The following is a 24,175-nucleotide window of genomic DNA, read 5'->3' on the forward strand; positions in this document are numbered from 1 at the left end:
AGCAGATGGGGGAAGGGGAGGTAACATTTAACAGAGGGGGTAAAGGTTAGCTGGTCGTCTTTGCTTACCCAGTGTGAGTGTCCAATAGGCAGAGTTAATGGACTACTGCCAAAGTTCCCATTGGGAAGTGCTTGATTTGTCATTTAGTTACGTGTAGTGTTGCTGTGTTTTCCCAAGTTGATGCTGTGTCCCCTTTCCCACTAATAACATTTTCCTTGTTTCATCTTAGACTCAGTGCTTGTAAATGGGAAAGTACTGCCTGTTAAGAGCACAGAGGGAAGGCAGTCAGTGATTCTAAAAATTGTGGGTAAGGGGCGGGCTCAAGACGGTGGTGTTTGTTCATTTTATGAAGGACTCCTAGCTATTTGAACCTGGCCCTCATTGCTGCCCCATTGCTAGCATAAGGGTTATACTTTCTACGTTTTCACTGTTGTCTTATTGGCAACTATGATCAGTTCTGAAAATTAAGGACCTAAAAATTGGCTCATTTTAATATATTTTGCTAATTATCTCATGTTTGTTTCCCTCCATCTGACCAACAAAATCTCCTATCACCACAAAGCTTCGCCTCAAGGTAGGTATTGAAATTGGGTTCCGCAAAATGGGCTGTAAAATGGTCAGTAAATTAACCTTTTAGAAAATGCTGCATGATTCTGCTGCCTCCTTGAAGCCAGCAGGGAAAGGGATTGGATTGAGGATGGCCCAATACTAGAACAGGAGATGCAACACCGGCCTTGAGCTGCTCCGTGGGCTAATTAGCTGACAACCCCCTCCAGAAGCCTCTTAGCAGCTCTGTTCTAGGGCTGGCTGGCTGCCTAGCTCAGAAGCAGAGCTTTGGTCAGTGAACTAGCTGTACTCCTATTAGCTCATGACCCCTTGGTCTCCTTAAATCCCACCACTGTCCCAAACCTTCCCCCCCCCCCAATTCTGCTACTTCATAATCCCCAATGCACCACCAGATAACCTCAACTCTTCTACAGCCTACACCCCCCCCCCACCTCAATCTCTGCCACTGTACATCTGCAGCTGCCCTTTTCCCCATTATTCCTACTGTATCATGTTCCCACCCCTACATTCTGCCTGCCTCCCTTCTCCCCAACAGCAGAGTCCACATAAAGTTCAGGGCAAGCACACATTTTCATACAGGTAAACATTTAGAAATGTAACCCGCTTGTACTCATACAGGTCTTTGCTCAGCCTGAGATTTGCATGGGCTTATGCTGGTGCACAGTATGCCCCCTCTCTCCAGAACTATGCTCCCCTCAACTCAAAGGCTCACCTACCAGAGCCCTGCTCGCTGCGCATCCTACCTGACACAGTGTCACTCTTACTGTGCTCATGGTACAGGGCCCTAATGCTCCCTCATCAGCTACCCCATTATGCCACATTGCTAAAGCCCCCTCCTCTTCTCCTCCTGTGCCAACTGACTGAGCCCTGCTTCTCAGCACCTGTCCTCCCTCTTGTTCCACCCGATTCCTGCTCCTGTATGATTCCCTCCCCATGACCCAAATAGAGCCCTACTCCCCCCAAATTTGTCCTCCATCTCATCTCTTCCATTTCTGCCGTGGGCATTCAGACAATAACCATACTTACACTTCCTCCACCCAGTGCCCCCACAATTCACTCCTGGGGCCTTCAGTAGGGGGCACAGTGGTAATTAGCCACACTCCTCCAACCATCCTCTAGGTGTGGCCAGCAAGCCTGCAGCCACCGTACAGCCAATCACAGTGCACACATCTGGTTCCTCAAACACGTGCCTAACCTTAACATCAATCTCAGAAAGGTTAATATAGCTAATGAACATAAAAACAACGAGGAGTCTGGTGGCACCTTTAAGGTGCCACCAGACTCCTCGTTATTTTTGTGGATACAGACTAACACAGCTACCCCTCTGATACTAATGAACATAAGTTGAATAGACTTATTTAAACTTAAACTTAATAGACATTTAAGTTTAAAATAACTAATTTGTTACTACAACCTAAACCATTCTGAGTTTGGAATGAAGACTAGGCATGTGATACTGAGGAATTGGATCTGTACTTTATAAGTTTTTGAACGCTGGAAGTTGAAAATAATTTCTTGTGGAGCTGTGAAACCTGTGAATGCACTTGGGTATTATATATCGATGATAAAGGCATGTGAATTGAGGGTATTCTGGATGTTAGTGTTGCCTTAACTGGTGATTTTCTAGAGTTTTAGTTTACAAAGTTTTTTGGGTGTGATTCATATACAGTATTTTACTTTCACATGTACACATTTTAAGATCATTCTATAAAGACAGGAACTGATTTGCTTGGCTCTGAATTTGGTTTATGGAGTTATCTTGCAGTTAGCATTTATAAATTATTAACATAGCAAACAATCCTATTTTTAACTGAATATATGCAGTCACTGATGGTGTTGTATAGCTAAATATTTTAGAACAGGAAAGGATTTTTTTAAGCTTATCTTACCATATGAGCTGTAACCCTGCAAATTGGGGAACCAACCTGAATCCTAATCCATAAACAGAAATTGTTTTTTGGAATATACACAGATGTCTTTAATAAAAGAAATAGAAAATGACATCTCATTCAAAGATACAAAAAAGCAACACAATACTTTAGCATCTGCAATACACTTTTTACATTTAAGGTTTTCATTGATTTAATTTTTATAGGTTACTCATGTAAGTTATGACTCAGCGTGAGTAAAGAATGAGGCCTTTGGATAAGGTTTCAAATTTAAATAACTTTTCAAATGAGGTAAACATCTGTAGGTTTCTTTAGCCAGTTGGAAAAGATTACTCTTTCCTTTCAAGCACCTTAACATACATTCAAATTTCCATTAAAAATAAATTTTCAGAAACCTTTTATATTAAAATACCTAAAAATATATAAAAGTTGGTAAATAAGCAACATACACTGAAAAGTTAAATGCTTGTTAGGGTTTTTTTTTTAAGACACATAAGAAAACAACATTAAGACATGTGGTGATTTACTACAGCCTATTTATAAAGGATTTTTTTCCTACAAATTTCTTTACTATTACAACTAATCTTATTTTAAGATTTCCAAAGAACCCAATAAATACATCAGAATGTTGTCAGTATTTATTCACTGTAAAGTAAAATGAAATATAATTAATGTAAACATTGATACATAAATATTAATACATTAAATCATTATATAACATGGCACTGACATTGTGGCAACTGTTTAACATAAAAAAATATAGCTTATTGATGAGACTTCTAAATCAATAAATATAATTTTAAAACAGAGTTCACAATATAAAAGCATATTGCTTCAAACCAAATGCTACAGTACAATCACATAGTAGCAGCTCATTAAAATATCAACTTTTAAATCTGTAAATGGAATAAGGCTCACTACAGCTCCCTTTTTTAAAAAAAGTTCTTTAACTAAAACTAAAATTTGGTCAGTACATGCCAATTAGCACAAAATACTGTAGCTGGTAAATGAAAGATAATTTGACAGGACCACTGAAATCCCCAGCATAACTGTGTAAACATCAAGAGGGGTTATCTGTTTCTTTTTTGGCCTCCTTTCTTTTTGCTTCCAGTATTTGTTTAAATAGTTTTCCCAGAGTGTTGTAAACCTGTGGTCCATTTTCAGAATCCAAACTTATCTGGGAAGAGGGAGAAATTAATTTTAATGTTTTACAGTACTGTATGACATGGCACAATACAGACAGAAAACACTAAATAATACATATTTTAAAATACAAAGTACCAGATGCATTTTCATATACTTATTTTAAACCAGGAAATAGGTATTTTTCATAAATCACTTCAGGTCTGAACAACTATCACAGAGTACTTCAGTTCTATCTACTGACAGGTTAAAACAAAATGGCAGTTAGAAATAAAAGAGTTAGGAGGAGAGATGTCATGCTCATGTCTACAGTCTGAATGGCTACTAGCTGAAGCGTGGCTGTGCGTTATATATGATCCTTCTTTTCAAATTATTTCAAATACTTTATCAGAGGAAAGATGCTCTGAGTTCACAATCACCAGAACCCACCGTATGACTATATTTAACCCTCACAAACCTTTATGTCTGCTTTTATAATCACTTGTTTATATGTATATATCCCATGCTCCCCACCACCTGTGTATGTGGATGGAGACCATGCATCCATGGAACGGGGGAGGGGACTTCACTTCTGCTACATGTTCCCCTTTGTGTCCCTACCCAGCAGAATTCTAGTTCCATGGACATGGAAGATTGGGAGAAATTGTTAGGCTCTGGATTCTTTCACTCCACCCAAACCTGCAAGAGAACATTGCACAAACGAATACAATTTGAGTTCTATTAATTGGCACTACTTTCTCCTTCATGTGAGGGGAGTTCAGAAGGCTGTTGCAGCACATGGAGTGCTTGAGAGCATGGGTTATGAAACCATACTATCAGGGTCTAGTTGAAAATGGTGAATCTGGGAGGCAGATTGGAGACAAGATAAATCCATGTGAACAGTTCTTGGATGATCTACAGGTAATGGTTTGGAAGCCTTAGTTCCTGGCCAGGGGGACAAAGCAGTAATAGTTATAGTTTTCACATGTTGCACATGTTTCCTCTGCCCTCCATGATAACTTGCATGGAAGGATGGGCCCTACAAAAAATAACCAGTATTTGACAATGGAGCTACATCAAGTTACCCCAGCTGAGGATCTGACCCACTAAATGCAGAGTTCTGTGCACACTACTAGCTTTACTGTTCATGGTGTGTGGGCTTAACAAGTGTACATTGTTACTCCTTTTCTAATCTTATTTCACCTAAACCATATTTTGATCTGACTAGAACAGGTTTCTGTTCTATACATTATACACACTGAGGCTCTGAAATACTGGGGCTATAGTTTCTATAGTTAGTGCAAATGATCTTCATTTGTAAAACTACAATATTACCAAATATTCCTTCAGAGATACTTAGATAATTTGCAGGCACCACCCTAATTGATGACAGGAACAACATACACAACTCTTCCATAATCACTAGGTCATGGGCCGGAAAAAAGCATCTTAGTTAGTTTAGATAAAGTTGAGGACAATGTTAATCTTAATTACTGAGGAGGGAAGACTTATCGGGGTGGGGGTGGGGGTGGGGGAGGGGAATCCAAACGGAATCAAACAGTGATGCCAGCCTTATTAGTGAAGCTTAACTTCCCCTAAGGGAGGCTGAAATATGCCCAAGGAAAAAGCATGAGCAGAAAATGAATATTCTACCTGGTTTTTGCTTGAGGCCTGCCAAAACACAATGAGAGGTGACTTACATTACAGTAACTGAAATTTACTATGCTTTTGTATGCACAGATCCCAGTGTAGGTTTGCATGCCCATGCATACAAGCCAAGAATCTTCTAGCCAACAGTTTCAGTTGTGCCTCTCTGAGAGTATAAAGAGCAAAGCGGCCCCAACCACCACTCAGTTCCTTCACTAGTATAGACTATCTGGTAAAGGACTCTGTATCTGGGGGGAAAGTGGGTGGGTTGTGGGATCCATGGGCGGGGGGGGGGGAAGCACTTTAAACTCCAGTTGCTGTCAGTTAAGTAACCTCTTTCTTCAAGCATTTGTCCACATAGTTCCCACTGTAGGTGATTGGCTAACAGCTACCTCTCAAGGAGGTGAGTGATAGGAGTCCTATTTAAAATAACTGTAGGATAGCCTTGCCAAATTGGGTATCTGATCTAGAGGCTACCACAATGAAACGTTGATTGGTAAATGTATGAACAGAACTCCAAGCAGCTGCCCTACAAATTTCAGAAACAGGGATTCCCCTGAAACAAGTTACAGATGTAGACTGAGCTCTAATAAAGTATGCCCTAACTCTAGAGGGAAGGGGTAGTTTATTCAATGCATAGGATATCTTCATATAGTCCGAAACCCACTTCAAGAGCCTCAGAGGATACAGCATGACCTTTAGATTTGCTACCAAAAGCCATAAAAAGTCAGTGAGATAGGGATACATGTGAATGCCTTGTCTCCTCTGCATAGCTGCTCCCACTGAAAAGCATTTGGCAAACACACTCAGAGCTGTTGAGAGACTGAAAGGGAGGACTTTGATCTGGCAATAATGTCCACTGACCATGAAATGAAGAAGCTTCCTGAGAGCTGGATGTTTTGCCATATGGGAGTAAGCATCCTGCAAGTCAGGAGTTACAAACCAGTTCATGGGATCTAGAGAAGGAATTACTGAAGAAAAAGGTGGTCATCTGAGATTTGAAGCTCCCCATGAGTTTGTTGGGCCCTCTGAGATCTAATACAGAATACCACCCTCCTTTCTTTGTTGGAATGAGGAAGTAGTAGGAATAGAAGCCCTTGCCACACAACCCTAAAGGCACCATCTCAATCACACCCTGAAGAGTATCTATCTCCTCCTGCACCAGACCATTGTGTTAAGTGTCCCTGAAAAGAGACAGGGAAGAGAGTGCAGAATTGGCATAGACTGGGGCTGAATTGAATACACTTGCTGGATAACTTCTAAGACCCACTGGTTGGTACTAATTGAAGCCCATGCATCTGCAAACAAGGCAATTGCCAAAGAGAGGGGAGAAAGGGCATAGATTCTCAACAAACTAGCTCACAACTCTTGACCCTGGCATCAAACCTGCAGCCTTTGGCCCTATATGAATGCACATTAATAGTAGATAGAGGGCTTTTCTCTTCTTAAAAGAGCTTTTTTTCCTTGTACAATTCAGAAGTTCTTTGTTGGTATGAATAAGAAGATGGAAATCTCTGTTTTGAGAAGGTCAGAGGTTTTGTTTGCTTTTTCCTCTGGTATGCAACACAGAGGCCAAAAGATCAAAAGGTTGCTCTCGAGTTCTTCAATGCATGAAGCACCTAATCAGTCTTCAAGATGAAAAGATCTTGGCCCTCAAAAGGAAGGTCCTCAGTCACCCACAATCCAATGCTCTGAGTGTCCCTAAACTTCCAACTGCCAGAAGCTGGGATTGGACAACATGGGACCAATCACTCGAAACTGCCCTCTTCTGTTCATTCCCTCTGAAGCATCTAGCACTGGGCTAGATGGGCCATTGGTCTGACCCACTATGGCTGTTCTTATGTTCCTATGATGTGAACCTCTTTTGGAATTCCTTACTATTGCAGCCAGGATGTTCTGCATATAGTTATTGCAGTAGCCATTGTCCTAGCTGCAGTGTCAGAAGCCTCCAAAGACACTTGGAATGCAGTTTTTGTCAGCTGCCGTCCTTCCAAAGCTACTGCTTTTGACTTGTCCCTGATGTCCTGAAGAAGTTTTTTGTTCAACTGTAAGAGCTTATGCTCATCTACCTAGATGTAGATTTAGGAGGACCAGGCTGCTTGGAGTTTTCATGAGCACTACTACTACTAAAGACCCAGGGGCCAGGGGTCAAGAAATATTCAAACCCCTGGGGGCAACTTGATATTTGAGATCTGCTCTTTTAGATGTGGCTGAAATAGATGCCGGAGCCTGCCACATATCTTTAACTGACTCAAGGATAGCCTCATCATTTTCCCATACCAATCAACCCTGGGAAACCAGATGCAAATTGCTGGATAACTTGTGTGACCTTTCCTGGACAACTTCGAGGAGTATCTAAGATCTCTGCTATCCTTTAAGAAGGTTGTGAAAGACCTTGAAATTGACTGTGGAAAGAGCAGATCGTGGTACAGCTTCATCTGATGAGGAAGATGAATAGCCAAAGGAATCAGTTGATACCCATGTTCCTCCATAAGATCTTACTCCTCAGTATGAGGTTTTTGTTCAAATTGCTAGACAAGCTCCTGGTTACATATTTGGGCTATCTTAGATGGTTCCTCAGGAGATGGTGATCTAATTCTAGACCTAGATCTGGATGAATAAAGAGCAGGAAAATGGTGATGCTTCCACCCTGACTACTATGGCCAAGACTGCATCTCATATGAGAAAGGCATACAATGCCACAATATGGGATGAAATACCAGACGTATGGGATCTATAATGAGAAGGACTCCTTCTTGAGTCTCATTCAGGAGCCAGCCTAGGAAAAAGAGACGAGAATCTAGAAGAAGGGCTTCTACTGTCATGAGACAAAGAGGCAGAGAAATAGAACTCCTCCAAGAGTGGTATGGATCTCTGAGGAGTTTTAACAGGCTGCAGAGATCCAGATGCCAATCTCTGAGAAATAGATATTGGTACTACAGATGATGGTCACAGGGAGGTTTTCATAATCAGTATCTTTGGTTCCAGTAGCGTAAGGGATGTAGATTCTGTAGATACTGGAGAAATATCTAAGTGAGGAGATTGTGGTTCTGCAGTGATCACTATGGTTGGAGAATTTGTGAAAGCCGCCTGCATTAAGAGAGGAATGGGTACCAAGGTGGGAAGAACCAATCTCAGCAGTATCAGTATGGAAGTCTCAATATATGGGATCTTCTTATTAATATGCAATACTTAAAAAATCTGTGGCAGATGGTACCAATCATGTTAGTACTAAGAAAGAGGTATTGGTTGCCAGAGATAGACAACATGGTACCGAAGCAGCAGAGTAATATTCCGCAGCCCTTGAAGACTCGTGGCACCAATTAGTTTTGGAAGGAGGCAGTTTGAAGATATCAGTGTGATGAATCTTAGATCTCTTCTTGGCCAATACTGAGGAGTTCAACACCATCGGAAGATCTCTGCTTTCTCCTACCGAGGGCAACAGCAGTTGCTGAATGACACAGAAAGAACTGAAGAGACGGCTCAGCATATTTCTGAGAAGCACAAGATCTCTTAGAGCCAGAAGTCCTGTTAGGTCCCAAAATAGTGTTTCTGATAACAGAAACACTAACATAAACTGATTTTAAAGCAGCAGATTGCTTTCAAGAAGAGCCTTCAGAGTCCAAAAAGCTCTTCATTGATTTGACTTTTGCATCAAACATTTTTAAACAAACATGGCATAAGCTCTCTGCATGTGCTCAGAAAAGGATTTGTAAATTGAACATTTGTCTGTAATTTGTTACTCTCCTAAACAAAAAATATATTTAACACATCCATCCTTCACAGCTATAGCTGCCTCAAAAGCAGGGCAGATTTTAAAGCCCGGAGATAATCTTAGCCATGTAAACCTCCACCTTGGTACTGTGGGAGACTCAAACAAAAGAAGGCTAATTATCTTCACAGTTAAAAGTGTGTGCTTTATTTCCAGTTTGGAATAGTCTAACTTCAACTTCTACCCAGTGGAAGTGGCCTAGCAAGACATAAAAATGAAGCCAGAGAATAAAGAAATACTGTTCAAAGGCACTATTTTTACCCCATTCAATACTCAACACCCACAGTTGACCTGTGCGGAGTATTTTTCTGTGCTTTGGAGAGGATTTGCTATGACAAAACTTTTATACTTTGAAGTAGATAAGTGTCAGTATAATAACTATTAATGAATTACTAAAATTTTTGGCTAAGACTATTACTTCATCCTCCATAATCTACAACACAATCACAATTTCATGGGCGAGTTGCTACTTGCCTTAGTGAAAGCTTTAATGGCCCGGGTAAGTAAGGCTTTCTCCACATCAGCTGGTATTGTCTGCAAATTCACTACACAATGGAAAATACAAAGAATAGTCTGATATTGTTCCTAGTGGGTAAAAGAAATATAAAGTTATTAAAAAGGAAACATTTTCAAGGAAAACATTTAAATAATTGTTAAAAGTACTCCGAGAACTGTAGACCACATTACCCGCACTTGCAATAAAATCCAGGGGAATAAATTCCACAAGGATTCTCCTGCAGAGTTCTTACATAATTGTTCAATAATGGGAAGAGAGGTTCTGTTGTGTTAATTTTGATGTAATATATGGGCCAAAGGTGTCAACATACCCTGAAACAGTCCAATATTAAACAGTTTCAAGCAAAGTTCAGGGTTTGGTATACAGAGACCTAAGCCTGCTTAGTACCATGGCAAATACACCATTAAAGATATACACACCAAAAAAAAAAAAAAAAAAAGGGGGGGGGGGAAACTGTTACAGCATTTGAAATGTAAAGTATTAAAACTTTCATTTAATGACCTCTCTTGTTCCCTTTAACTGTAGAGAATCTTTAGAAAGAAAAACCCACGGTGAAAGTCTTTAAGATGATGATAGAAATGGTAACTGTCCTTTTGGGGAAAAAAAGAAGTTAATTCAGAGGGGCTGGAACTGTTGTTGTTGCTGTTAAAATCTGATCCCATTTTCTAAAAAACAAAACAAGACAAACACACACAAGAGGGAAGAGAGAAGAATAGCAAAGATAGAAAATGCAGCTTCTGTCTCTGGTCACCAGAGTCTGGTGTCAACTTTTGCTTGTAATCTCACTGCTGGAAAAAATAAAGGCCACAGCACATGGCCTCTCTGAGACCTGGTAAACTTGTACTAGCATTGGGATGTTCAGGAAATTGCTTTTAGCTGCCTCTTTCTGGCCACAGGCTTACAGGAGTGTTATGAAATATAGTCTTGACCAGCTAACCCAGCTCTTATTAAACAGAAAGAAAAAGGAGAGAGATAGGAAAGAGACGAAATAAGGAGGGAAAGGAAAAGGACACACAACGGGAGGGAGGGAGGTTGACAGTCTTTAGCCAGAGTTACTGAAGGTGGCAATGTCATCTGGCTCCCTTTCTCTGGGCCAGTATGATCAGAACATCTCTCAGGATTAGGATGAAGGAGGCACAATGGTGTCACGCTGGATCCTGATATTTCAGGAGAGGGTGGGAATGGCAGCCATCACCATGATGAAACTCACTCTTCCCCTTCCTTTCTCTTTCAGTCATCCAGCGTTTATGTCCATCCCAACTTTCCTTCAAAATCTTTTAAGGACTCCAAAAGGGAGTGATGAGTAGAATAATCCATCCTACTATTTTTTTGCCCACCAATTAGGCCTAATTTCCAACAATTTTGGTTCACTGATATCTGGTCCCATGCTTCTCTTGTTTATGAGACATGATCTTAACACAATTCTTGAATTGTTTCGGTAGGCCTTTTTGTTTGGACTAATTCAGTCTGTCTCCCTTTTGCACCTTTTCTCCATCAATGTTTATTGTTATAGGTTATTGGGACATTTTATGAACTTTCACTCACTTCTTACAACTGAGCCCACAATTGGGGTAAAACTTGTAGGCGCAACTATTACAACAGTTCTCCTGCAGAATGTGGGTAGCCCCGTGACACAAATCCCATGGATCCTCTGAAACTTCTAGGAGATCAGGTCTATCCATGCACAGGCTTTCCTTCCCCCCCCCAAGGTTTCCCAAGCCCCACTATTTGACAGTACCGTTCCAATAGATGCATGGTACTATGGACTCTCCTACCCATGGCTGTCCACTTAGACTTCACCCCCTAACTTGGGGAATCCCTATTGTGAAAGGGCACAAAAAATTATACAGCTCCAGATCGTATTATCTTTTCCTAGGAAAGACTATAGGGCCCAGGGAAGTATATACTCAATTAACATCCCATTCCCACCCCTGGCCTGCCCAGCTCCCTTTCCAGTGTGGATCACAACCCCACAGAAGGGTCTCTGAGGGGTACCAAAAAAAGTGTCTGGGTGGATGAGGGAAACGGTGTTCTGAAGGCAGCTGATCTCCTCTTCCACATTAGGCTCGCCACCAGATCTTGGGGGAGATCATCTCCACTTGGGCAGGCAGCTTTTAAGGGCAAACATACATTACAACAACTAATGTAGGAAGATAAACAACAAATGGGTAAGATAAAATAATTAATTTTGATGGTTAGTTTACCTTCAGGTATTAAGCGGTTACTTTATCTTTTATTCAGCCAAAATAATAAAACCCTGATGAACTGAGTTCAGGAAGAAGCATGACATTTCAAAACCCTGAACTGAGAGAAGCTGAATGTCATGGAAGTGGACTGCAGAGAAGGCAATCGCCACCTGCTGCTCGAGGAAATGTGTAACTGTGAGCAGAGGGGGGTATTAGAATGTGCCCTACTTTCTACACAAATAATCCAGAAACAAAAAGAACACCCAAAGTACTGGAAGATTTGTCATGTGACTGAGAATTCTAGAACACAAACTCTCTTCATAAGGAAATGTTCTGAAAAGGTAGAATAGCTAAAAGGATTTATTTATCCCTTTACAGAAAACATAATGCAAATGTTTCAGAGCAGAATGACTTATTCCCCATCATGATTTGAGAATATGGAAGTCCAGAACTTTGATTTATGTAATGGAACTTGGCCAGGCTACTGAAGCATTTACTACTTGGATTTGTCAGTTCCTCACATCCTCTGCACCAACCCTCTCAATGCTACAGGATTAGATGTTTGCACAGCACTTTGAAGATGCATAGGACTATAATGTGGTCAATATTAAGCACTGTTGCCAGACCTGGTATTAGGGAAAGCTAAAGGGAAAGAGTTTCTTGCCTTCTGTCTCTCTGAATTTCAAGTTGCAGCAGGCTGTGGTACCTCCAGCCAGCACACATGGAAATCAAGTTTCTATTGACTAGAGCTCTAAGATTTTATCTATCTTGGATTTTTCTAAAGCACCCATCACCAGAGCATCTAAGCACTGATTAAAACTTACTGTGAACTATCAAGATACATTTTCATTTGATTTTTATGGAGCTTGAAATTTGTTTTATTGCAAGTTACCTTTAAAAATGTAAATTCCTTGTTTAAGGGCCACTGATGCAAAGCTTGAGTTAATAAACTGTACTTTTCAGTAAAATAATGAATTGACATATATAGTGTTTACCTTTGCTAGTAAGTTAAGAGTTTCTGGTGATTCTGTGCATTTTTTTGACAACATGTCAATATCCTCTTTGGTTATAACAGGTTCTTTTAGTTGCTCTATCCAGGACCACATCAAGCTGCAAAGGACAAAAGGATCTCTCTCGGCACAAATTCTATCCCAAGCTCCATCTCGAGAATTCAGTTCTTTCTAACAAAAATAAAAATGCACCATCTATTTACTTCTGCTAAGATTTTCTTTGCTTTTAGCAGCACTTGTTAGACTTGTGCACAAAGGAGACATTTATCAGCCCCATGAATATATTTCCTCCTGTAATGGGGTTCCCACTCATTGTACCTTCTCCTGCCTAGAACTGGGAAAGTAGATCTCACAGCATTAGGTCACCCCTTCTGTTCGCTCTGCAATAGTCTTTATTCTGGTAAGTTGGCCCTCCAGCGAGGTCACTGTTTAGTCCACCCCTTTCCAGGATTACAAAGTCCAACAGGACCACTTCCAAATGCCTTCTTAAGATGGTGTCCAACCCCAGCTTGGGGCTCAAGAGCCACTACACCAGCAGCTGGCAGGGGAACCCATGAATTACACCGGATTCCAGCCCAGAGAGACCTTAAAACCAGCAATCCAGGTCTAATCAGTCCCTGTCCCAGTTGCTGGCTCCCTCTTACCCAGCCTTTTGCCTTCCCTTGCCTGTTTCTGGTTTTACCACGGGAGCCGACTTGCTAGACTTCTTACTCCAGGGCAGAATCTCAGGACTTACTCTCCTCCTGGTCCCTGACAACTTCCCTCATCCCAGGGAGTGACTGCACCTCCCTTCTGCTATCCCTCCTGGCTTTACAGTGCTATCCCAGCCCTTCCCTAGCTGGGCTTCATTCTTAATTAATCGTGGTCCTCCCTCTTGCAGGTGATGCCAGGTAACCCAACTGGCCTCTCAGACCCTTGTTAACTCTATCAGGGCTGGTACTGTTTTACAAAACTGTCAACATTAATTGGCTGCAATGCAAGTGGCTCTTTAGACCAAAACGGCAACATGAATAGCACATTGTACAGTCCAGTGCCCTCCAATTATACGTGGAATATATGAAACAGCTTTTGATTCCTATTTCAAATCAAATGGGTTCAGGAGGATATGGTTTTGATGATTTTATACAGTTAAATTTCTACTAAATTCTCTTACTCATTTACACACAAAATCCTGTGACTAGCTGTGAGAAAGCTCTGACCTGGCTCTAACCTAAAATCTTGAGGCACTTTTATGTTACCAACAATGTTATGACTATAGCTATCAACTGATTTTAAATTGACTGAATAAACACATACAGAAATAATTTTTCTACCTTTCTGTTAGATGCTAACAGTAAAGTGAAATTTTGCTTAGTTTTTTTTTTTTTTTAATTGTTTTTGTCAAACCTCAGGCCTCTGACCATATAATATTTCCGTTGAAGCAAGAGTCTTTTATTTAGGTGACTGGCAATTTCAATATCAGAGCACGTGTATAATGTGTATAATTTATACGGGTGTCAGAGACTTCTCTCACAAGCTAGCAGTGGAATTTTTGCTGCTGTTTATACTTTAAATATACATGTAATAAATACACAATATTGAATAATATTTTAGAAAAAGTAATACCTGCCATATTTCTACCTTCTGTTTCACTTCCTCCTCTCCCATAAATTCATTAAGATTTGCAAGGGCTTTAGCTGCCAAAATTCTTCGTGCTTCCAGACTTAATTCTGATTGCAAAACAATGTATGGAACTGCTTCCAATAGGTCTTTACTATCTTGACTTTCATATCCAATAGATGATTCTTCTTCTAAAGCAGAATTATCAGAGTCCTCAGATGCACAAATTCTTCTGCCATACACATTAGTCTCTCGCTTCTTTCTGTGACCAATTTCCTTTGCAAAACTACGTTTTGGTGTTCTTGCTTCCCTGTCATTGTGTACACGTTCAAAACCTGAGGAAAAGGTTTTACTACGCTGCACTTCTTTTGGCTTTTTTTTTGTATAGAAATTGTTTTGTCCATCTAAACTGAATTTACCTTGACTCCAGAAAATAAATGTACTACGAACTAAGGCCTCTTTGTTTAAATCCAGCTGAGGAGTTTGAATGCCTGAAGAGAGAAAATGTTCCCTAGTGTTCTGCTGCTTAAGTTTGTCAAAGAGTGGTACTTGTGCAGGCACTGTCCATGGAGTTTCTCCTTGTTCCAAGAGAAATGCAGTGCTCCTTAAATCTGAGTCACTATAGCTTAGACGTCTTTTTGAATGAGTCAAAGGCTGAAGGCATTCAACATTCCGCCTCTTCCAAAGAGGATCATATTTGTGCTCATGGGAGAAAACAGAATCCTGGGTCTCAAAAGTGACATTTCCCACTACTGAGTGGGAGAATGGCTCTGATGTGTCACTGTTCTGTCTTGTTAACTCTTTATCTAGCTGTGTAGAGTCCAACTGAGAAACAGCCTCTTCAATTTCAGAAGAGAGATCTGGTATATCTAACAATTCCTCCTCTATCACTTGCCTGTTTTCAGCCAAGTCCAACAGCAGCTTGCAAACTAGATGAATAAGTTTTGGCACATACTTGAGATGTCTACTCTCATAGCCGTGGAGCAGATGCCTCTGACGGATCAGATACTGGGACAGAGTAACTGCATGTGCTTTGGGCTCGCAGCAAGCAAACACATTTCTTAGAGGGATCAAAAATTGAGTGAATTCTCTTACACACACTAACTGACCTCTGGTTTGAATAGAATTAGGCCTTTTTGCCCTAACAAAAAGAATTGCTTGATCCGCAGTCATTCTTGTTGCAAAAACTAAGTAACAAGCTATCAAAACACCTAGAAAATTTAAAGACAAATGGTTAACATGTTAATACATTATAAAATAAAAATTAATACACACACATAAGGATGTAATTTTTATGTCCAATTCATAGTGTGCTATTGTCTAACTAAGTGTATATGCAATTTTTGCATCATAATACAAGCATCAGAGTGCAATAAGAACTAGATAAGCACTTGTCTCGATAAGACAGATGAACTGCTTTAGTACTAGGTTACTGGTAATACCCCAGATGGCCAACACTGACCATTCTTGTGCCATCTCCTTTTCCTTTTGCTGCTTTTTCCTCCCTGAATCTCAACCACTTTCCAGTCTCTTATGTTTCCCCTGTTGCTGCTGGCTGCCCAAGTTGATCCTGTACCTGGTCATACAGTGGGAAATAATTAAACTTGACTCCCACTGTTAGTTTATCCACCAGTAAAAGGATACTCATGTAAATCGTTTGGGAACTCAGTACGTAAGACTGCCTGTTTTTCCATGTGATATCATGGAAGCAGAGATAAGAAGAGGCATGTTACATGTTGTTACATGGTCTAATTGCAAAGGGGCTAGAGGCAGTGCATTTTCAGTGAAGGGTTCTCTGGAATTCACTTCCACTTTTGGCCCACCAGAACCAGAATGTTAGCCTTCAAATCATACTCTAAAACTAGTCTTCTGTTCCAAGCTTTTGTGGGACAGAAGGATCAGTAGGTAACACTAGGTGGTAGGAGGGAGTCACTAATGTGTGGATTTGGGATGAGGTCATGTTTCTGGCTTTTTATGTTCTCTGTTATAAGTTACTTCAATTTTGTACATGCACCCAAAAGTACGTGTGGAAATCATAGAATCATAGAATATCAGGGTTGGAAGGGACCTCAGGAGGTCATCTAGTCCAACCCCCTGCTCAAAGCAGGACCAATTCCCAACTAAATCATCCCAGCCAGGGCTTTGTCAAGCCGGGACTTAAAAACCTCCAAAGAAGGAGACTCCACCACCTCCCTAGGTAACGCATTCCAGTGCTTCACCACCCTCCTAGTGAAAAAGTTTTTCCTAATATCCAACCTAGACCTCCCCCACTGCAACTTGAGACCATTGCTCCTTGTTCTGTCATCTGCCACCACTGAGAACAGCCGAGCTCCATCCTCTTTGGAACCCCCCCTCAGGTAGTTGAAAGCAGCTTTCAAATCCCCCCTCATTCTTCTCTTCTGGAGACTAAACAATCCCAGTTCCCTCAGCCTCTCCTCATAAGTCATGTGCTCCAGACCCCTAATCATTTTTGTTGCCCTCCGCTGGACTCTTTCCAATTTTTCCACATCCTTCTTGTAGTGTGGGGCCCAAAACTGGACACAGTATTCCAGGTGAGGCCTCACCAATGTCAAATAAAGGGGAACGATCACGTTCCTCGATCTGCTGGCAATGCCCCTACTTATACAGCCCAAAATGCCGTTAGCCTTCTTGGCAACAAGAGCACACTGTTGACTCATATCCAGCTTCTCGTCCACTGTGACCCCTAGGTCCTTTTCTGCAGGACCAAATGAATTAAGAAATTAACATAAGAATAGCCTTGACAGAGTATGTGCCTGTCAGACAACATGGGGCCTCATTCACCTCCCAATAAAGTAAAGACTCCCATTGATTTCAAGGGTAGTCCTTATAGGGGAAGTTCTATATGCATAAATCAGGGGGATACCTTGTGCTATTAGCATACCTGAGAAAAGCCCGTTTTCTCTAATAGCTGCACACTGGTGCTAATTCATTAAATTTGAATTAAATTAATGGAGCTATTCTATCTCCTAGAACTGGAAGGGACCTTGAAAGGTCATTGAGTCCAGCCCCCTGCCTTCACTAGCAGGACCAAGTACTGATTTTGCCCCTGATTCCTAAGTGGCCCCCTCAAGGATTGAACTCACAACCCTGGGTTTAGCAGGCCAATGCTCAAACCACTGAGCGACCCCTCCCCCCGATTAATCTAAAATATATTCAAAATGTAGAAGCATCATTATTACAAAGGAGATTGGTGAGCCATAGCACCTAGCTTTTTGCTCTCCCTGTTCCCTGAGAGGCTCCGGCAGCCTCAGGTGGATTTTTATTTTCTTTCTAAGCCTACCGATTTTATTATTTCTTGCATAGACAGCTGTTTGTATCTCAGATCTCCAAAATGAGATCTTTTCTTCTGGCTGCAAGGATTTGAGGCCTGCAGCTGTTTCACTGATCTCCTTCCTAGCCATTTCCCCTTACTTTGATATAGGTCAGCCATTGCGGTCATTCTGTGGATGTAAGAGAATTTGAAATTGAGGTGGCTACTCAGTGGAAGACTAAGGTTTAGGGCTTTCCCCCCCTTTTAAATAAGAAATTAAATCTCCCCTTAGCTTGTATTAACTTTGTTAAATGCCACCTCTGAGTGCTTAAAGGTTTTTTCTCAGCCTCCCTCCACATTTTAAAAAAATGCCAGTTTCTCTCTCAACTGTGTTTGCAGCACAGTTGCATCATTTTCAAACTCCTCACACCCACAGGGAGCAATGGTGGCTATTGCAGAGATGGGGCCAGGCAAAGAGACATATTTGGGGAGGGGTCAGAAGTAAGTGCAACCTTTAACATCCTCAAACCCAAAAGAAAAAAGCTCCAAAGACCGAAGGTCTGAGTTGGGAGGGTAACCACAGATAACTCTATTCAAGACCAGAAAAGCACAAGGTGAATTATTTTCTTAATTGGAGACTATGTGGAGTAGCAGCTGCCTAGGAGAGGAGGCTGTACAGTTTCAATATTGCTGGGAAATTGTTACGTGGATTCAAAGTTTCTCTAACCTTTTGGTTCACAGCTCATAATTGTTAACTTTGTCCTCTTGCTGCCTATGACAGAATGACTCTTATTTTTTACAAATAAATTTTGTTTGCAAGTTTAATCACTTTACAGTATACCTCCTCAGAGTGATAAATATAAATCATTATAGGTTTGTTTAAATTGTATATCTGCCATTATTTTGTACCTTCAGAAAATAAGTTCACATTAATTTTTGAAGTTGAACACATACCTGTTCGGCCAAGTCCTGCATGACAATGAACAGCTACCCTCCCTTCCTGCAAGGCAAAAGCCATCACTTTTACCATATCCAGTATAGTAGTGAGAGATGCCACGCCATAATCCTTCCATCCAAAATTATAAAAATAAACTAAAAAGAGAGAGAATTGTTTTTTTTAGTACACAATGTTAAAGCTTTTGTTCCATATGCAGAAGAGAAATGACTAGTCTTAAATGAAAGTACTGAAAAAATAAAAATAATCCGAATAGGCCTGACTATATATATTTGTTTGAAACAGATTATTTTCACATTTCAGAAAGAGCTTGCTGTGAGAATTTCATGGACATGCTGAGGTAGTTAAGATGTTTCAGACTAAAGCTCAGCTGGAATGGAAAAGGTATAACAAAACTGAGTGATTCATACTAAAATTACTGAGCTATATATAGGAAAAGTGTAACATTCTGTTTGGGCATAAAAGCAAATCTTAATTCAATGGCTCTTAACTTTCTTAAGCAGATACACTCAGTGCAGTATGAAAAAATAAAGATATTGCTGATACAAAGCTCTTCAAATCAAAGAAACAGACATTTTGAAAAGTGCAACATTACTCACAAACATGTCTGAAACACAGTTAATATGCTCTATATTATTTTGCTCAGTTCCCATTTATCTTTTTACCAGGCATAGTCTTCTATCTACTCTAGCTGCTCATTCTACTGAAATTTAACACACCAACCACATACCTCACCCAATAGTAACACGAGAGAGGGAGCAATGTATTATCCAAGGTTGGACTTTGCTAAATTTAATTTTTTATATTTTGTGTATAGTATTCCTTATATAACTGCTCTTAATCCAAAAGCTGTGTGACAGAAAATCTGCATGTACTGTACTCGATAATTAACGAGGAAAAGCAGCAGGAGTGAACTTACTTCCATCCTCCATGAAAGCTTCAGGAAGGTAGGTAAAGCCACTTTCTTGTTCCAGCGGATTCCCACAGCTAGCATGCTCCCCAGGACGCTGAAGGTTAATTACTGTTTTTATGTCACACCTTAAGCAAGGAACAGAATAGTCACATTATATACAGCAATAATTTCATTAACCCTTATTTTCTAAAACATACATTTCTCCTAAGTGCAGAATGGATGCTTACCTGCATATTGCTAAATTAAAGGACCTTTACCAACAATCCAAATCTAAGTAGGAGGGAAAAAACGGATCAGGGATTATATCAGTAAAATCTAGAGCAATTCATTACCAATAAAATTCATTACCTTTGAAACTGCTCAATAATGTTATACTTCTCAATAATTTCTGTTGAGGGTCGAGCCATGGCCAATATATTATCTGTTATCCTGAAAAAATAAATTAATAATTTGGATGGATATTTCATTGTGATGATTTCATGGGTAATCTACCAAAATATATACCTTTTTTTCCATTTTCAGGAAGCTATCTATAATTAGCAATGTGCATTTATACCTTTTTTGAAAATTCTTTCATCAGATTACATGCTTTATAAATCCCACTGAAACAATTAAATTATATAACAAAATACCATTATGAGAGGTGCTCAAATACCATGGTGATGAGCATGATACAAAACTTAAGTAGACAATGGCTACCCAGATCACAATTTCTGTATTCCTATTCAGAGACATTTTACATGTTTCTTCTTAACTCATTTTTACAAAATGTCAATATTAATTTAAAAATACATTCCAGTGACCATATAGATGGAAAAAATGCTTTCAATATTATTATTGATATATTATTTTATCTTCAATAAAATGTTTTCATTCATTTTAATCTAAACCAATGAGCATATTTTAACAGCTGTATTTAAATTTCAAGGGAAAACTTCTGTAGTTTAGAACATTCATGTAATCTGTAAACAGGTATTTATTATTTTGGATCTGAGCCAAAGCCCATTGAAGACAATGTGTGTCTTTCATTGACTTTGATGGGCTTTGTATGGAGCCCTTTATGGCTTACTGCTAAGTATTAATTTTTAACTAACCTTTTATTCCAGTACATACTGTACTTAACTTGGCAGTCTATATTTGGTAGAAAAATGCAATATAACTCTATTACCCTAAATTCTCTAATGGAGCTAATACAATTAAGCTTAGTGAAACTGAGTACTGCATATTACCAGGAAGAGTAAAGTCCTTTAATGGCTTGCTCTTGGTCACTCCATCGAGCTGGGTTTTCATACTTGCAAGCACGTCCACCACATGCCATCGAACACTGCATATGACCAGGAATGACATGGCGAAGGCGTTCCCCTACTTTAGTATATTTTGCGGTTGGACGCCTTGAATTTCCTACAACAGAAAGAAAAACAGAATACATAAGGTTAGCAAACTATCATCACTACCCTAAAATATAATACAGCAAACTTTTAAATGTTTAAATTACAAAAATATAGTATATTAAAGATTTTTCAAGAGATTTAAGCAGCAAGGATTCACAATAAAAATACCATTCTTTGCTTATATTAGCGCTGAAGCTTATATTAGTGCTGTTATTCATGACATCAACTTAGTTTCCTTCTTCATGAAATTATAGGTATGTGATATCCTCCATGATGAAGCAAATATCATGGTCACCTTTTATCTAGAAATGTACAGCATGCCTGCACAAACACATATTAAGCTATCTTTTGCTTTAATTATTTTCTGAAACCAAGGTTTTAAACTGAAATGCTCTACAAGTTAAAAATAAAGCACAGATTAAGCCCTGAGTAAGATATCAGTAAATACAATTATATATAATAAAACAATAACCACTATAAAATGATTTTGAAATATTTCATACATATTTATATACATCTAAACATCTGAATAAGATTATACACCTTTAGTACACGTTATAGAATACATAGCTATAAAACCCAAGTATGATTTTTGGCAATAATCTAAAAATACTTCACTTTTTCTCTCAGGAAAAGTTGCATTCAGCTCTGCAGGGCTTACAGATGATATGGCCACCATAACACGGTGTGTGGATGATGAGAGGACCTCTACAACTGAGCTCCGGCGCCTTTGAAGTATGCGGAGAAAGGGATCAGAGGAAGAATGCCTCCGACCCTGAAAAAAGTTGCTAAAAATATTCACAGCTGAGCGCCTCCTGGGTGAAGCCTCCATGATCGATCACCCCCTTGCAACACTTTACAAATGCCGTAGAAAACAAACTGGATCTGAAATCCAACTTGCTCAATGCTGAAGTTACACAGAGATGTGTATCTTTCTGTATGATCTAACAGCTATTCAGGATAGGCTGAGCGGTCTCCATAGTAACAAACAATGAAGCCACTGATGCCAGCTACCCTTGTGGCAGCTAAATTCTATATGAATTGATTCTGCTTGGGACAAACTGTTCCACTGCTGATGAGAATAGTTGCATTTCAAGTAGGTAATTCTGCAACTGGACTGGGACGATTTTCCAAAACAAAATGAGTATTTTAGTAAATTGCACTTATTGTACATTCAGAACATACTACACAGTATATTATATACCGAAATACAATCAAAATGTAGTTTGGGGCACTGCTTTTCTATAAATCTGTAAGTAAATACGCTATACTCCCCCACTGATTAGTTTGACAGACCATTGCCATCTTTTGCCCTCCACTTAGCTGCTCCAAAATGCATTGTTAGTTCTGTAATGATTGGGATTAGTGTGTTGCTATTGAAATTGTTCAGTGATGAATTGCAGAATGCTCATTCATGGACCATTCATATCCACTAACAAAACACAATTTGTTATTGAAAACAAAAGGTTTATTTTTTCAGAGCAGAGCTTTTTATTAACCAAAGCTCTTGGATCTACTGGGTTGAGGTAAAGCAGACTATTGGGAGAAGTAGCCATATAATTTGATTGCTCCAAGTTTCAAGCGGTAGGTATCAGGCTATGAGCTGCCTCCCTCTTTGCTTCCATGCTAAAGAGGGAGATTGAGCTGGCCAGAAAGATTTCAGCACTCTCAAAATCACAGGGCCAAACCGTCACTTGCAGGGGTAAGGACTGTAAAAACCATTTAAAATAATAGTCATCTTGTCAGTTCTCTGTTAGAGTGCAATTTATAGATCTTAACGAGCAGGGTAGAGAAAAGAAAAGATAGAAGAAAAATCAGTATAACCTGACCCAATAAGCATGTTACTCCTGTTGCCCTCTCTTAGGGCCATGTTCTACTCTCAATCTGGGCATGCGATTACCATCTGATGTCATTGGGACTTGCGTACATACACCAAGGGAAGTCGATACCTCTTGAAGTGGAACTTGCATGACAAAACCGGGTAAGTAAAAAATGTTTTTTTCCAGTTTAAAAACCTCAGGCAATAATCTCTTTCTTCTAGGTGCAGACAGGAAGGATGTTACTAGATTTTGAACAGATGTGCCACTTGGCTAGTAAGGGCACACAGAGAGGTTTCGTGCTGCTCCCAGCCCTACCACTTGCCAGTGATGGCAGGAGGGAAGAGGAACATCTAAAATCTACTCCCTTGGGTGCTGCTGTTGCCCAAGAGCCTTTGCTACCCTGTTCCAACCCTAATGCTGATGTCAGGAGGGAGAGGAAATATTAAAGCCTGCTCCATGGCTGTTACCCATGAGTGTCTGCTACCAAGCCATGCCTTCATCAACCAATCACATGCTAACTGAGGATTATAAAATAGCACTCCCCTCATCCCACTGGGCTACTGCTATCTACGAACCCTTTTTTAAAACCTGACATGTCACTATCAATTTCAAAAAAGAAAAACTAGCACTTTGAATTAAGTGGATGTCTAGACCCGAAGGACTGCTAAGGCAAGTTTTTGGGGTGTCTGTTATGGGGTGATTATAGGCTTTTTTAGTTTTACTTCTGAATCTGTTTCCAAGGCCTTACAATTGTCTTAATGTTTGGAATTTTAGGAGTTATTTTTGTTTGGATAATTCTTGGGTGCTGAGGTTTAAGTATCATTTGTGATTAAGGGGATTTTTTTTAGAGATGGTTCAAATGCTGGCTACATCCATTGACTATACCAAACTTCTGCTCATCAGTTATTTTGCCTCCTTAGATGTAATTCTGTATGGATCTTCATAAGTCAGTAACATTTTTCTTCTATATATGTCAAATTCAAGAAAGTTATAGTGCAGCCAGCAGTTGGTGAGACTGAAGGAGGCAAAATGCTATTCTCTCATTGACTTCAGTGCCATTTGGAGGTATTCAGCCAAAGTGGTGAATCATAATTATTGCCTGTAAAAATTGTTACTATTTATTATTTTTTGTGGCACCCCACAATGTCTAAGCACTTCCCGAACACAAAAGATGGCACAGTCCTTGTCCATAAGAATTTATAACCTAACAGAATCAGAAAGCGAAATGGAAGGGAAACATGTCAAGGTGGTTACTGGTCATAGTCATGTTTGAGTAACACACTGAATTATTTGTACTGCATATACACACACATTATCCCCACAACCTAGCCATAACAGATGTATATGGCTTTTATTTTTTAGAGATGATTCCTTTTCAAAAAACTCATCTAAAAACTTTCTTTTAAAGGGCATATTAAAGAAAATGATTACCTGAACTCATAGTTGCAAGATATGCACTGCTCTTTACCAATGAACAATAAGGCAATTCATTTTGCAGCAAGACCCCAGCAGCCAT

General features: G+C 39.8%; 1 protein-coding gene across 2 annotated transcripts; it reads right to left on the reverse strand.

The window, feature by feature from the left end:
* Positions 1 to 3,516: 3,516 nt before the first annotated feature.
* PTPDC1 (protein tyrosine phosphatase domain containing 1) lies at positions 3,517 to 24,175 on the reverse strand. 2 transcript variants are annotated; one of them, XM_065408172.1, is made up of 9 exons: positions 24,091 to 24,175; positions 20,678 to 20,849; positions 19,797 to 19,877; positions 19,455 to 19,573; positions 18,535 to 18,672; positions 14,316 to 15,520; positions 12,696 to 12,881; positions 9,472 to 9,582; positions 3,517 to 3,633 (listed from the first exon to the last, which is right to left on the reverse strand). In XM_065408172.1, exons 1-9 carry the CDS (start codon positions 24,173 to 24,175, stop codon positions 3,517 to 3,519), a joined length of 2,214 nt encoding a protein of 737 aa, XP_065264244.1. The 2 variants fall into 2 exon arrangements, with proteins under 2 accessions (XP_065264244.1, XP_065264243.1); XM_065408171.1 differs by lacking the exon at positions 24,091 to 24,175 and adding an exon at positions 21,458 to 21,671.

This window comes from Emys orbicularis, chromosome 7, assembly GCF_028017835.1.
Source record: "Emys orbicularis isolate rEmyOrb1 chromosome 7, rEmyOrb1.hap1, whole genome shotgun sequence".
NCBI classification, from domain to species: domain Eukaryota; kingdom Metazoa; phylum Chordata; order Testudines; family Emydidae; genus Emys; species Emys orbicularis.

What these genes read in the sequence shown, in the direction of transcription:
- PTPDC1 (XM_065408171.1), bottom strand. Translation starts at nt 21,671, where the DNA reads ATGGAGGCTTCACCCAGGAGGCGCTCAGCTGTGAATATTTTTAGCAAC. An exon ending in TGCAGGACTTGGCCGAACAG is followed by an intron (nt 15,521 to 18,534) that starts GTATGTGTTCAA and finishes TAAATTTTCTAG; the next exon opens with GTGTTTTGATAGCTTGTTAC. An exon ending in CTCTTAACTTACTAGCAAAG is followed by an intron (nt 9,583 to 12,695) that starts GTAAACACTATA and finishes TTTACCCACTAG; the next exon opens with GAACAATATCAGACTATTCT.